General features: G+C 40.8%; 1 protein-coding gene across 4 annotated transcripts in view; it reads right to left on the bottom strand.

Moving 5' to 3' along the window:
• Positions 1-12253, bottom strand: part of rinl (Ras and Rab interactor-like) — a 30044-nt gene extending 17791 nt beyond the window's left edge. Inside the window, exons 1-3 of one of the 4 annotated variants that reach the window (XM_037531285.1) lie at positions 11935-12253; positions 9536-9660; positions 8588-8747 (exon numbers count right to left, since the gene is read on the bottom strand). In XM_037531285.1, the coding sequence (XP_037387182.1) occupies positions 8588-8747; positions 9536-9576 (201 nt within the window). In that variant the 5' untranslated portion in view covers positions 9577-9660; positions 11935-12253. Of the gene's footprint in view, positions 1-4870; positions 4895-8587; positions 8748-9535; positions 9666-11934 lie in introns of those variants that run through there. The other 3 variants (XM_037531283.1, XM_037531284.1, XM_037531286.1) reach the window with 3 other exon arrangements.
• Positions 12254-14000: the final 1747 nt, after the last annotated feature.

Below are 14000 nucleotides of genomic sequence, written 5' to 3' on the forward strand. Positions count from 1 at the left end.
ATTTACACGTCACTGCCTGAACTCCACTACTGCTAATTTAAGAGGGAATCATTAATCACACAATGACTCATCATACCTGCCACACTGTACATACAGAACTAAGAGCAGTCTTCATTTATTTAGTTTTACCATCAAATCAGCCATTACATTAAGGTTAATGAGTGACATAAGCATGTAAGTCATTAAAACAAGAGTTAAAAAATAAGGCGCAAAAATGTGGTTTCTAACAACCACCTGGAAGACCTGCTAAACCCCAAAACTGCCCCCATCAGATTATCAGCACTTAAAGCTTTCATCTTTGAGAGAGAGAGGAAAATCAAGCTGCTTCAGATCTGAAAACATCCACAGGTGTTTCTGTCCATCCATCCACTGTGAGAAGACCACTCAGCGATGTGGGTCTGAAAGGACGTGTAGCTGATCAAGAAGAGCCTCACTGAGAGAAGGAGACGGACAGGAACATGTATGAGCCCTAGAGCATCTGAACTGGACGTCAGAGATGTGGAGTGAGGTTTTATGGACTGAGAAGCTCTGAGATCTCTGGGAGTAACAGAAGAGACTGCTGTGGCCTCAGTTGAACACGCTGGAGTATCAGAGCAAGTTTGTGGATGCACAGCAACATCTGGAGCCAATGATTTGTTTTTTACTGGATCTTAAACAGATTTTTCAATATTCCTGCATAATTAAGTGGTTAAGATGTAAACAGAGTCATTCAGAGTGGTTTGGTGTGAAACGTTCTGTTGTAGAGAAACTTAAAGTCAAAATAGTTCACAGTGGTGGTGACAGGAACCAGACGTCCACCTCTAAAAGCTCCCTCACAGAAAGTTCCTACATGAAATGGTTATGAATTCACTGCCTGATGTCTGAGACATTTTTTTATGATAGTTTTATGAAGATTTTGGCCTTAAACTCCATTCATGGTAGAGGGATACATAATCTGGGCCAAAGCGCTGTGGATATTAATGTTTACCCTCATCTAACGCTCTGAATTCAGTCCATGAAGTTCTTACTAATTAGCTGATGAGCTGACTCAGGTGTGTTTAATGAGGCAGGGCACTGAGGCCTGTGGGTGTTTTGGTCCAGAGGACCAGAGCCTGACACACATGATTTAGAAAGAAATTAATTCTACAGCAAGATAAGAAGTCATGCACTCTAAGAAGATCAAGACGTTCTTATGAAACCTCCTGGGTTTCTACACCAGCCGCCGCCTGAGGAAGTCCAGGAGGATTCTAAAGGACTCCACCCATCCAAGCCACTGTCTGTTCTCACAGCTGCTGAGCAGGAGGAGGTATAAAAGCATCAGAACCGGCCGGTTTCCGAGACAGTTTCTTCCCCTGGGCCATCAGGTGGCTGAACAGCCAGTAGTGCTGATGTATCGGCCTGTCATTGCACCTCTGAGACATCATCTCCATGGACAATCACCACCTCATCCACATCTCTTCAGACCCGCTCTGATCCTACTGCACCTGCAAATCTGTAACTGCACATATAGACTGACATCTTGTCGATCTTCTATCCATATCCTGTACAATCTGGAAGATTTCTATATCAGTATTCTGTGCCTGAGAACCTGCATCTCATTTATTATCTCCCTCAGACTAACTGCATGTACGGAAAGTGAACAGAAGCACATTTTATAGTTTTACTCCAGAACTTATTACTGTACAACTGTACACACCTAAGATTTTCACTCACCATCCACCTGTGTAAATGTCATGTGACAATAGACATGATTTGATTTGATTCGATTCTAAGAAGCTGCTGGTGTTCTCAGAACAATGGACTGACCACCCCAGAGTCCAGACCTCAACTTCATGGAATATATTTGATTACTTCAGAAAACAGGGTGCTGGAGCCTATCCCAGCAGTCTTCGGGCGGAAGGCAGGACACACCCTGGACAGGTCACCAGTCCATCGCAGGGCAGACAGACAGACACAGACAGTCACTCACACCTAGGAGCAATGTAGCACATCCAATCGACCTGACTGCATGTCTTTGGACTGTGGGAGGAAACCGGAGAACCCGGAGGAACCCCACGCAGACACGGGGAGAACATGCAAACTCCACACAGAGAGGACCCCGGTCACCCAGCTGGGGAATTGAACCCAGGCCCTCCTTCCTGTGTGGCGACAGCACCACCCACCACGCCACCGTGCCGCCATACCTCTGGTTCATGATATTTATATTTATTCTTATCTGAAACAGGAACTATTAGCTTCTCTTCACTGTGTACAAAGATAGAGACTCTCTAGATTCTCAGCACTTAATATAAATACGGCAACACTTTAAAATACTGGTCCACAGATAAATGTTTATTAATACTGAACTAATTCCTTAGCAACAGTATATTAATGCATGGTCAGATGTGAATAGCCCTTTATAAAGAATTATTAATGAATAACATTTCTAACTCATTCTGTTAATGAATACCACGATTTGATATATTAATGTACACTTACTGGCCACTTTATTAGGTACACCTTGCTAGTAAAAGGTTGGACCCCCTTTTACCTTCAGAACTGTCTTAATTCTTCATGTCAGACTTTCAACAAGGTGTTGGAAACGTTCCTCAGAGATTCTGGTTGGCTATTTGAGTTCCTGTTGCCTTTCTATCATCTGGAACCAGTCTGCCCATTCTCCTCTGACCTCTCACATCAACAAGGCATTTTCATCCACACAACTGACCGCTCACTGGATATTTCCTCTTTTTCTGACCGTTCTCTGTAAACCCTAGAGATGGTTGTGCGTGAAAATCCCAGCAGATCAGCAGTTTCTGAAATACTCAGACCAGCCCGTCTGGCACCAACAACCACGCCACGTTCAAAGCCCCTTAAATCCCCTTTCTTCCCCGTTCTGATGCTCGGTCTGCACTTCAGCAAGTCGTCTTGACCACCTCTACACGCCTAAATGCAGTGAGCTGCGGCCGTGTGATTGGCTGATTAGCTATTTGTGTTAACAAGTAACTGAACTGTACCTAATAAAGTGAACAGTGAGTGTATGTCTGTTTGGAGATGATGTACAAATTGTGGAATAATAATCTGCAGGAAATTCAGACTGTTTTTTTATTGTTTTGGGGTGGAGGTCAGTTATAAATGATTGCAAGATGTGCTGCTAATTTACTTAATCTGTATTCATGCGCCAGGAAAAAGTGAGCATGTAATCATAAATTTGTCAGTTCTTGGCTTAATAATTTTACACCTCCATCCAATAAGACATCCAAGACACTGATATCTTTCTGTCAAAAAAGGGTAATAAATATTCTCAGAATATTAAAGAATCTATCATTTTCTGTCAATTATATATACTAATATCATATTATACTATATAAATTGGTAAAAGATTTTACAGTTCGAAGGAAAAATTATTAATATACCTTATTAGCTTACCAATAATGTAATCTGCTGAAGGTAAACCAACATGTGACGCAGTAAATGCCTTTCTAACAGCATGACTAAGAGGTAAGTGTGCATCCTCAGATTAAATGAATATGCACACTAACTCACCAAGGCAGATCAGATCACGAATTTCCATAATAAGTAAAGTGAAAACAGCAATATAAAATCTTAAACATGTGCTCCAAATATTTTCCAAATGATTCATTTTTATGGTAAACTGAATTTCTCTTGTTTTCAAAACTTTTACTCTCTAGTCCCTACATGGAAACTACACTGTTTCTGTGATGTCACAAGAAGAAAACTCGTGTATATTTTTGCTGTCCAAAGAAAAACAAGGATTTTTTCCCCCATTTTTACTTTTCTACATCATTTGATCAAGGCAGGTGTCCTTTACATTCTGTGAAAATTTCATGATACGTAGACCAAGAGAAATGCTTCAGAACTGCTCAGAATAAAATCTTTTTACATTAACTTGCATTGAAAGTTGAGAGTGTTTTTGCCCTCTCTTGTAAAGTTACTATTTTAGGGATACTTGATTGGAATATCCTCCTATTCATCCTAAAACAGTTTAGCCATGCCTATTCACACTGAAGTTATAAGGAGCGATTAATACCATTTTTAAATTTATTTAATAAATCACAAAACAGGGCAACCAATCAGCACAGAGCTCATTTACATATATCAGTCTTAAAGGCACTGTAACCAAAAAAGCCTGTTTAATTCTAAGAGATAAAGAGAGGTTGCAAAATGTATCATATTATATACAAATATGTATATTATAAACATAATATACATAATATATACATATCTACAAATGTTAGAATTCATCTTTGGGTTACTAAATACAAGAAATATGGTTCTTCAAGGGTTCTTCAGATAAAAAATGTTTCAGTACAGAACCATGAAGACTCAAAGAACCCTATATAATTCTAAAAGGGTTCTTCTATTGTCACGATGTCAGGCTTGTAAGAATTGAAGAACCCTTTTTGGCTCTATAAAGAGCCATTTTTTAAAAAATTTCTATACAGAACCATCTACAGCTCATTATTCATCAATCTGAAGAACATTTCTCCATGCAAAGAACGACTTAACCAAGCAAAGGGTTCTGTGAGTGTATATGGTTCTATATAGAACCGTTTCCTTTACTAAAGAATCCTTGAAGAGCCCTCTTTTTTTTAAGAGTGCAGGATATGGGTTCTTTAAAGTTCGCAGCAGCTGGTTTTGACCTAAGATTCTGTTACGCAATATCAGAAGCTACAGCATGAGTTCAAAACAAAATATCAGATGCATTTCTGAGCTCAAAAGGGACTGAATCTATTTTCTGAATAACAACAGTTTATGCGCTTCTCCTCTGTCCTTCCTGCTAAAGCTAAGCCTATAGAACTAAGTCTCAAATATAAATGTATGTAATATATAAAGTACATCTCAAATGCATTTTAAAGTATTTTAAATGGTGAATTTAGCCAGTATATCTTACCACACCTGCTTGTTACCATCATCCAACTCTCTCTCTTTCTTTCTCTTTCTCTCTCTCTCTTTCCCTCCCTCCCCCTAGCATGACTTGTCTGATTAACTACTGCTACTTCTGCAATGGTTTGTGATCAAAAGGGAAGTAGACAGAAAAGGAAGCTTATGAACATCCTATAACAATATGATCAACTGTAACTAATGTTCATTATTTACACTGTATTTCCAAAAGTATTGGCTCATCTGTCTTCACACACATGACATCCCATTCTTAATCCATAGGGTTTAATATGATGTCGGCCCACCCTTTACAGCTTCAACTCTTCTGGGAAGGCTTTCCACAAGGGTTAGGAGTGTTTATGGGAATTTCTGACCGTTCTTCCAGAAGCACATTTGTGAGGTCAGACACTGATGTTGGATGAGAAGGTCTGGCTCACAGTCTCCACTCTAATTCATCCCAAAGGTGTTCAAATCGGGATAAGGTCAGGACTCTGTGCAGGCCAGTCAAGTTCTTCCACACCAAATTCACTCATCTATGTCTTTATGGACCTTGCATTGTGCACTGGTGCACAGTCACGTGCTGAAGCATTAAGAGTTAATTTCACTGGAACTAAGGGGCCGAGCCCAACTCCTGAAAAACAACCACCCCATGATCCCCCCTCCACCAAACTTTACACTCGGCACAATGCAGTCAGACAAGTACCGTCTCCTGGCAACTGCCAAACCCAGACTCATCCATCAGATTCCCAGAAGTGTGATTGATCACTCTAGAGAACACGTCTCCACTGCTCTAGAGTCCAGTGGCGGCGCTTTACACCACTGCATTCCACGCTTTGCATTGCGCTTGGTGATGTAAGGCTTGGATGCAGCTGCTCGGCCATGGAAACCCATTCCATGAAGCTCTCTACGCTGTTCTTGAGCTGATCTGAAGGCCACATGAAGTTTGGAGGTCTGTAGTGATTGACTCTGCAGAAAGTTGGCGACCTCTGCGCACTATGCCCCTCAGCATCTGCTGACCGCTCTGTCATTTTACGTTGATGTCATTCCCAATCACTTCCACTTTGTTATAATACAGTGGGGCAAAAAAGTATTTAGTCAGCCACTGATTGTGCAAGTTCTCCTACTTAGAAAGATGAGAGAGGTCTGTAATTTTCATCATAGGTACACTTCAACTATGAGAGAAAAAATGAGAAAAAAATCCAGGAAATCACATTGTAGGATTTTTAAAGAATTTATTTGTAAATTATGGTGAAAAATAAGTATTTGGTCACCCACAAACAAGCAAGATTTCTGGCTCCCACAGACCTGCACCAGGCTGGGAAGAGTGAATCTACAATAGGCAAGCAGGTTGGTGTGAATAAATCAACTGTGGGAGCAATTGTAAGAAAATGGAAAACTTATAAGACCATTGATCTCCCTCAATCTAGGGGCCCATGCAAGATCTCAGCCCGTGGGGTCAAAATGATCATGAGAACAGTGAGCAGAAATCCCAGAACTACACGGAGGGACCTGATGAATGACCTGCAGAGAGCTGGGACCAAAGTAACAAAGGCTACCATCAGTAACACACGACGCCAAGAGGGACTCAAATCCTGCAGTGCCAGGCGTGTCCCCTGCTTAAGCCAGTACACGTCCAGGCCCGTCTGAAGTTCGCCAGAGAGCATACGGATGATCCAGAAGAGGATCGGGAGAATATCATGTGGTCAGATGAAACCAAAATAGAACGTTTTGGTAAAAACTCAACTTGTCGTGTTTGGAGGAAGAAAAATTCTGAGTTGCCTCCCAAGAACACCAAACCTGCTGTGAAGCATGGGGGTGGAAACATCAGGTTTTGGAGCTGTTTTTCTGCAAAGGGGACAGGACGACTGATCGGTGTTGAGGGAAGAATGAACGGGGCCGTTTATCGTGAGATTTTAAGCCAAAACCTTCTTCCATCAGTGAGAACATTGAAGATGGACGTGGCTGGGTCTTCCAGCATGACAATGATCCTAAACACACCGCTCGGGCAATGAAGGAGTGGCTCCGTAAGAAGCATTTCAAGGTCCTGGAGTGGCCTAGCCAGTCTCCAGACCTCAACCCCATAGAAAATTTGTGGAGGGAGTTGAAAGTCCGTGTTGCCCAGCGACAGCCCCAAAACATCACTGCTCTAGAGGAGATCTGCAGGAGGAACGGGCCAAAATACCAGCTACAGTGTGCAAACCTGGTGAAGACAAACGTTTGACCTCTGTCATTGCCAACAAAGGTTATGTTACAAAGTATTGAGTTGAACTTTTGTTATTGACCAAATAATTATTTTCCCACCATAATTTACAAATAAATTCTTTAAAAATCCTACAATGTGATTTTTGTTTCTCATTTTGTCTCTCATAGTTGACGTGTACCTATGATGAAAACTACAGACCTCTCTCATCTTTCTAAGTAGGAGAACTTGCACAATCAGTGGCTGATTAAACACGTTTTTGCCCCACTGTACCTCTCCAGGCTTTCAGTTCTTCTTTTAAATACACTAACACTGTGTTCACAGTGTATTCTGGCTACAGGGGAACCAAATGACACTCCAACTCATGAAAGTTCTAAAAGTCCTGGATGGAGCTTCATCACCCCGGAGAACACAGTTCCACTGCTCCATAGCCCAATGCTGGGGGGCTTTATAGCCCTCTAGCCCACGCTTGGCATTGAGCATGGTGACTTTAGGCTCATGTGCAGCTGCTCCAGAATGTCTCATTCTAATGGTCAGTACTTTTCTATGGAGATTATACAAGCTTTCAGCAATGGGTGACCTTAAAGTAGCTGAATACAATTATTAGAAGGGCTGTCTGGACACTTCTGGACACACAGTGTAGACTAACTACATTGCCCTCATCTCACTGTGACGCTCTACAAAGCTTTATTCAGTGAACTAATTTATTATAATAGAATTTTTCTGTTGAATCCAATAAACACTGGGTGTTCGATTGATGACAAGTGTTGAATATTTTGCCATAGTATTTTAGATGCTCATATTGGGGGCAGTCGTGGGCAGGAGGTTAGGGGACCAGGCTTGTGCCGACAGTACATGACTGAGGTGCCCTTGAGCAAGGCACCTAACTCCCAACTGCTCCCCGGGCGCTGTGGATAGGGCTGCCCACCGGTCTGGGTAAGTGTGCTCACTGCACCCTAGTGTGTGTGTTCACTAGTGCATATGTGGTGTTTCACTGCACAGATGGGTTAAATGCAGAGGTGATATTTCCCTGTTGTGAGACTAATAAGGGTCTCTTAATTGATGACTGAAGTCCAAATTCTGTTATGAAAACCTTAACATTAAAAAAAAACCTATCTATTAGCCTCCTACTCTCGTCCTCTTCATTCTCACTGTGATTCATCAATGATGCTGTCATATTCATTTATGAATATAAGTAAAGAGCATGTTCTAACAAACCTGAACATTTTGTATATTTCTTATCTAATTTCTTATCTAATGAAACTCTGATCAATACGGTTTCCATGGCAACATGATGGGGATGATGTTCTGAATGAGGTTCACAAACAGAAGTCAACAGTAAAGGCAGCGGTTTCTTCTATACAGTGATAGGAAACAGTAGCTCACAGAAAGCTCCGATTCCACATGCTGATCCGTTTTACTGACCAGTGTGGACGTGCACGCCCACCATCCACTCTGGAGGAGAGCTTAACCACTTGAAGAGGACAGTCTTAGTGGACCACCCATCATAAGTTAACTAAGACTTACCCCTGCAGGCCTGCCCCAGAGCGCAGCGTGAGCGCCATGCTTGTCCCAAGGGCTTCCCGGGTCCCAGGCTTCCTGACACAAGCGCAGTCCATGCAGGAGACTCATGGGACTTTTCTGTATTGATGAGTCCCCATTGTTTATCTTGTTATCTGAGCTTGTCCTGGAAACAGGAACAGTATTTATGTGAATGGAATAAAGTTAATGTATTAGCAATAGGCAATGAACATGTAACCTATTGTCCATTTTATTGGAAACCCACTCTGCGTTTCTACTCACTAGCCGCTTTACTAGAAAAACTTCTGCTTTGCATTCATTCACTGGCCACTTTATTAGAAACGACCACCATGTGATTTCACTTACTGGCCGTTTTATTGAAAACACCTACTCTGTGTTTCCACTCACTGGCCAGTTTAACCCTTGTGATTTCACTCACTGGCCACTTTATTAGAAACAGCTACCCCGTGCTTTCACTCACTGGCCAGTTTATTAGAAACACCCCACCTTGTGCTTTCACTCACTGGCCACTTTATTAGAAACAGCTACCCCGTGCTTTCACTCACTGACCAGTTTATTAGAAACAGCCACACTGTGCTTTCACTCACTGGCCAGTTTATTAGAAACAGCCACACTGTGCTTTCACTCACTGGCCAGTTTATTAGAAACAGCCACACTGTGCTTTCACTCACTGGCCACTTTTTTAGAAACACCCCACCTTGTGATTTCACTCACTGGCCAGTTTATTAGAAACATCACCCTGTGCTTTCACTCACTGGCCACTTTTGTAGAAACAGCCGCCACCTAATTTCACAGACTGGCCACTTTATTAGAAACAGCTACCATGTGCTTTCACTCACTGGCCAGTTTATTAGAAACAGCCACCCTGTGATTTCACTCACTGGCCACTTAATAACCCTTTTATATGATGATTTAAGCATATTGTTTTCTTACCTGCTCCCACTGTGTGTGGGCTTGTCCTCCAGTCCCTTCATCGTCCCTGTTCATCTGGATACAGTTGTGACCTTTTTCTTTCGTGTGTTCAGGCCTCTTTCAGAACGCTGCTGTGACTCCGCCATCTGTGCTGTGACAGCGTAGTCATGACACCGACACGAAACACAAGGAAATGAAGTAAGACACAAAGAAGGAAATTAAGCAATGTGCTGGCAGCCTTGCCACATCCTTTTAAGTTATTTCTACTTTCTCTGCTATTATCTGGGTGTTGATCTTTTTCTCTGGTATGTTTATAACAGACGTTTATCAACTGTGAAATTTTAGGTGTTTTCTCAACGTGGGGACGGTGCTATAATGGGACGTAGAGCTTAGGCTGTACAGACCCATATGGAAGTCTGATATGTGGCCATAAATGCACATATATTATAAAGGGGTCAGGCAACTACTGCAACATATCGCTGTTATTGGAAGAAAAACTTGTATCTCCAAAATGGTAACTTTACAGGAAAAGAAAAAAAACTTTACTTTTAATGTAAGTCAATGGAACCAGAATTTTTTTTCAAGTCATTTTGGGCTGTTTGTTTTGACCCATTCATCAGGAAATTTACAAACAATGTAAAAGTCAACAGGCGTTTTCAAATGATGTCAAAACATCAAAAAATGGAGATACAAGATTTTCTTTCGTCAGCAGTGATATATGTACACATATCAAATTTTGGACATATATGCATAATATGGACCATACATATGTGTCTGATAATATATGGATCACATGTACACTGTTTCTCTGATACAAACACTGAAAGACATTTTTTTTAAAGCAAAGAACTTAAATAAAATGCACCAGCAGTGTATATGCAATGAAAAAACTTTATATAAACATGGAGCTAGCATATATCCATCTATATATGATTCATGCTTTAACTTATATCGTCAAATATGTGTTACGCATCTATGTTTCTATATGGTGATATATACCTGAAATATGTTTTCCATATTTTGAAACGGCCAATGGCAAATGACAACGTCTCATATGTGATAAATATAAGTTCAGTAGATGAGGTAAATCCATATACACTAATATATATCACATATTTGAAATACATGTATCACCATATATCAGATTCCATATGGACCACCACTGACCAGTTATTAAATGAGAAATGGACTATTATTAGGTGTCCAGTGAGGAACCCTGATGACTTTTGTGAAATAAATACATGAATCAGTCATTTTTCCAGAGTCCAAGCAGTGTTCCGGTAAGTTGCTAGGAATGTAAAACAGAGGCAGCAGCTCTATGTCAGAACTCTTTACTGAAAGAACCACTGCAACACTGATACGAGCTCAAATATATGATAATGTTTGTTAGCTCATCGTTAACATACTGCTAACATACTAACAATCCTATAGAGGGGTTAACAGAAAACGCATTATTGCAGTGGTGAGTTATTGTTTATGAACATTTATTATTAATGTTATGAGATTTTACAGCTCTAATATTTAAGCGTAGCTCTATTTAGAGGTGGGCAACATGACGATATTTAATTGTTATTGGGCCAAATTCTGTTTCAATACTCTTTTCTGATAAAACCCATGATATTCTCAGTACATAAAGAACACTGATGAAGTTACAAAGAGAGTGCAAATTATTCTGTTTAGTTTTATTTGGTGCAGCACAGTATATGAATAAAAGGCATTTTTGATAGGATTTTTAAAATGTGGCTCTTTTTCTGATCCAGCTTATGAAGCGAGATATTGTGTTTATGTATCGTGCGTCATGAAAATGTCTTGAAGATATATAATTTTTGCCATATCACCTGCCTCCAGATCTATCAGCCAAATACAAAGTGGTGTTTCTGATAAAATGGCCAATGAGTACGACTAGTTCATGTGGTGTTTCTGTTATTTTGTCCACTCCATGTACATCTCTATTGATATCTAAGCCCTCATCTGAGCTGATCGAATGAAACTGGGGGAAAGCAGCCCCATTGATTCTTAACATCATCAAGCTCTTGAACCTCTTTAAACGTTAAATTCAGGTCTACTGTAAGTAGAATAGTTTGGTAGCTACTATGAGTCTAATATTCAATATTAGCATGGATCCATTTATGGTTCTTGAAGAGTTTGAGTGGTTTTAAATGATAAAAACGAGAAAAAAAATTGGTTTTAAGGCATGAAGGTTCATCAGCAGTGAAAAATATGAAGTATATCAACGCAGCTACTGCTGTAAGTGAAGTAATCTGTTTTCTTCATTAAAGTGATGTACGTGCTCAAGGTCATTTCAGCGCAGCACTCTGTGATCTACGGATGTTCAGCCAGACTACCACTGTAACTCCTAACACACAAAACAAGAAGATTATCACACCAAACATTAAAAAAGGCGAAAAGTGATAACTCACATGTGACGACTCTCTAGATGCTTCTATAACATCTCTTCACTTTCTTCACAGCTGCCACCCACTGAGCATCACGCCTACAGCTCCTCGCTGCATGGCCTTCCCCAGCGCTCAGCCACCCCCAGTCACCGCTGTCAAAGGTTCACTTTCAGGTTTTCTCTTCTCCTCCTGGAGTTGACTGGACCTGTGCAGGTCCGGTCTGGTCAGCTGGAACAATGTGTAACCTTTCTCCTTTTTTTTCCTTTTTTTTTTCAAAACACACCCAGTTTTGAGTTATTGTGTGTGAGCGTGTGAGTGTGTGAGTGCGTTTCCTCTCTCTGTGGTAAACCTCTCTATTTCACTTACTTACACACACACACACACACACACAGGCAGAGCTGAGCTGCTTTGAACAACCTTTCTCAGTACATGCACACTGACAGCCGGAGACGGCATCCTGACAAACTGTTCTATATTTATAGAGCCGTATGCAAAAGTTTGTGGTTGAATTGACATTGTTGTTGATATGTTGAAGTAAAAATTTGTTTCCACATCCTCTACAGAGACTTTTGCTAACTTTTGCATAAGCCACACTTTGTTTGTTTTTATATATACACTCAATATATTTCCAAAAGTATTTAGTCACCCTTCCAAATCACTGAATCCAGGTGTTCCAGTCACTTCCATGGCCACAGGTGTATAAAGCCGAGCCCCTCGGCCTGCAGACTGCTTCTACAGACATTACTGAAAGAATGGGTCGCTCTCAGGAGCTCAGTGAATTCCAGCGTGGTGCCGTGATCGGACGCCACCTGTGCAGCAAGTCCAGTCGTGAAATTTCCTCACTACTAAATATTCCACAGTCCACTGTCAGTGGGATTATAACAAAGTGGAAGCGACTGGGAACGACAGCAGCTCAGCCACGAAGTGGCCGGCCACGTAAAATGACAGAGCGGTCAGCGGATGCTGAGGGGCATAGTGCGCAGAGGTCACCAGTGCACAAAAGCAGGTCCATAACGACATGGAGGACTGGCCTGCGCAGACATGGATGAGCGAATTTGGTGTGAAAGAACTTGACTGGCATGCAAAGAGTCCTAACCTCATCCCGAAAAAAAGGATTAAACTCTATGGATTAAGAATAGGATGTCACTCAAGTTTATATGCGTGTGAAGCCAGACGATTGAATACTTTTAGAAATATAGTGTGTGTGTGTGTGTGTGTGTGCGCCAGTTTATACTGAGCATAAACACACATAAACACATCTGGTCATATTTTAGGTCAAATTGAGGAAGAAATTGACAAAATGATAAACCTTTGACCATCAGTACAGAATAGCACAGAAAAATGTTTTAAATAAATAAATAAAAAAAACACATGGAATTTGCACATGGCTGCATAAAACCTATAACCTTTCTTTAAGATAGAATTTATGCACATAACAAGAAGCAGCTCATCTCTTTAGTCATGTAAGGTGGCAGGGCTGGCCAGTAACAGAGCGACTGTGTTCTGTTATGGTTTAAATGCTTTTTCCCGTCTTTAAATAATGACTTAAAGAAGTAATGAAACGTAATCAGATAACTTTAGTACTTTACTTTAGTAATGCGTTGTACTGGGTTATAGAAGACATTTCGAACATGCTTAACAGGTCATCAGTAATCTCTGCGCTGCTGAGGGCCTACAGAGCCTGTTAGGACTTCATTAATCCACTTTTTTTCAAATGTCCATCATTCGCTGGAATGGAAAATGCATCAGGAACTGTACACAGTTACTTTACTTAAGCAACTGCTTCATAACAGCACTAACAGTATGCAGTCTTATGTTGGGGGATTATTTCCGGCTAAACTGGCTCCCACGCTGCCTGTTATCAAACTCAGACCTTCTCAGACCTTTGCAGTTTTCTGGGAATACTCAAATCTTGATAGCAAACAAAAAAATATATAATGTCGTGTAGAAAATGTGTGTGTTAATTTTCTAAGAGACCATCTTGTATAACAAACACATTATAATATACATTTTAATATATAATAACTGAAAAGACAACAATTTATTAAATTTAACATATTTGGGGGAAAACATCCAACACAAAATGTGGC

The sequence above is a fragment of the Pygocentrus nattereri genome, chromosome 19, assembly GCF_015220715.1.
Source record: "Pygocentrus nattereri isolate fPygNat1 chromosome 19, fPygNat1.pri, whole genome shotgun sequence".
In the NCBI taxonomy this organism is placed as follows: Eukaryota; Metazoa; Chordata; class Actinopteri; order Characiformes; family Serrasalmidae; genus Pygocentrus; species Pygocentrus nattereri.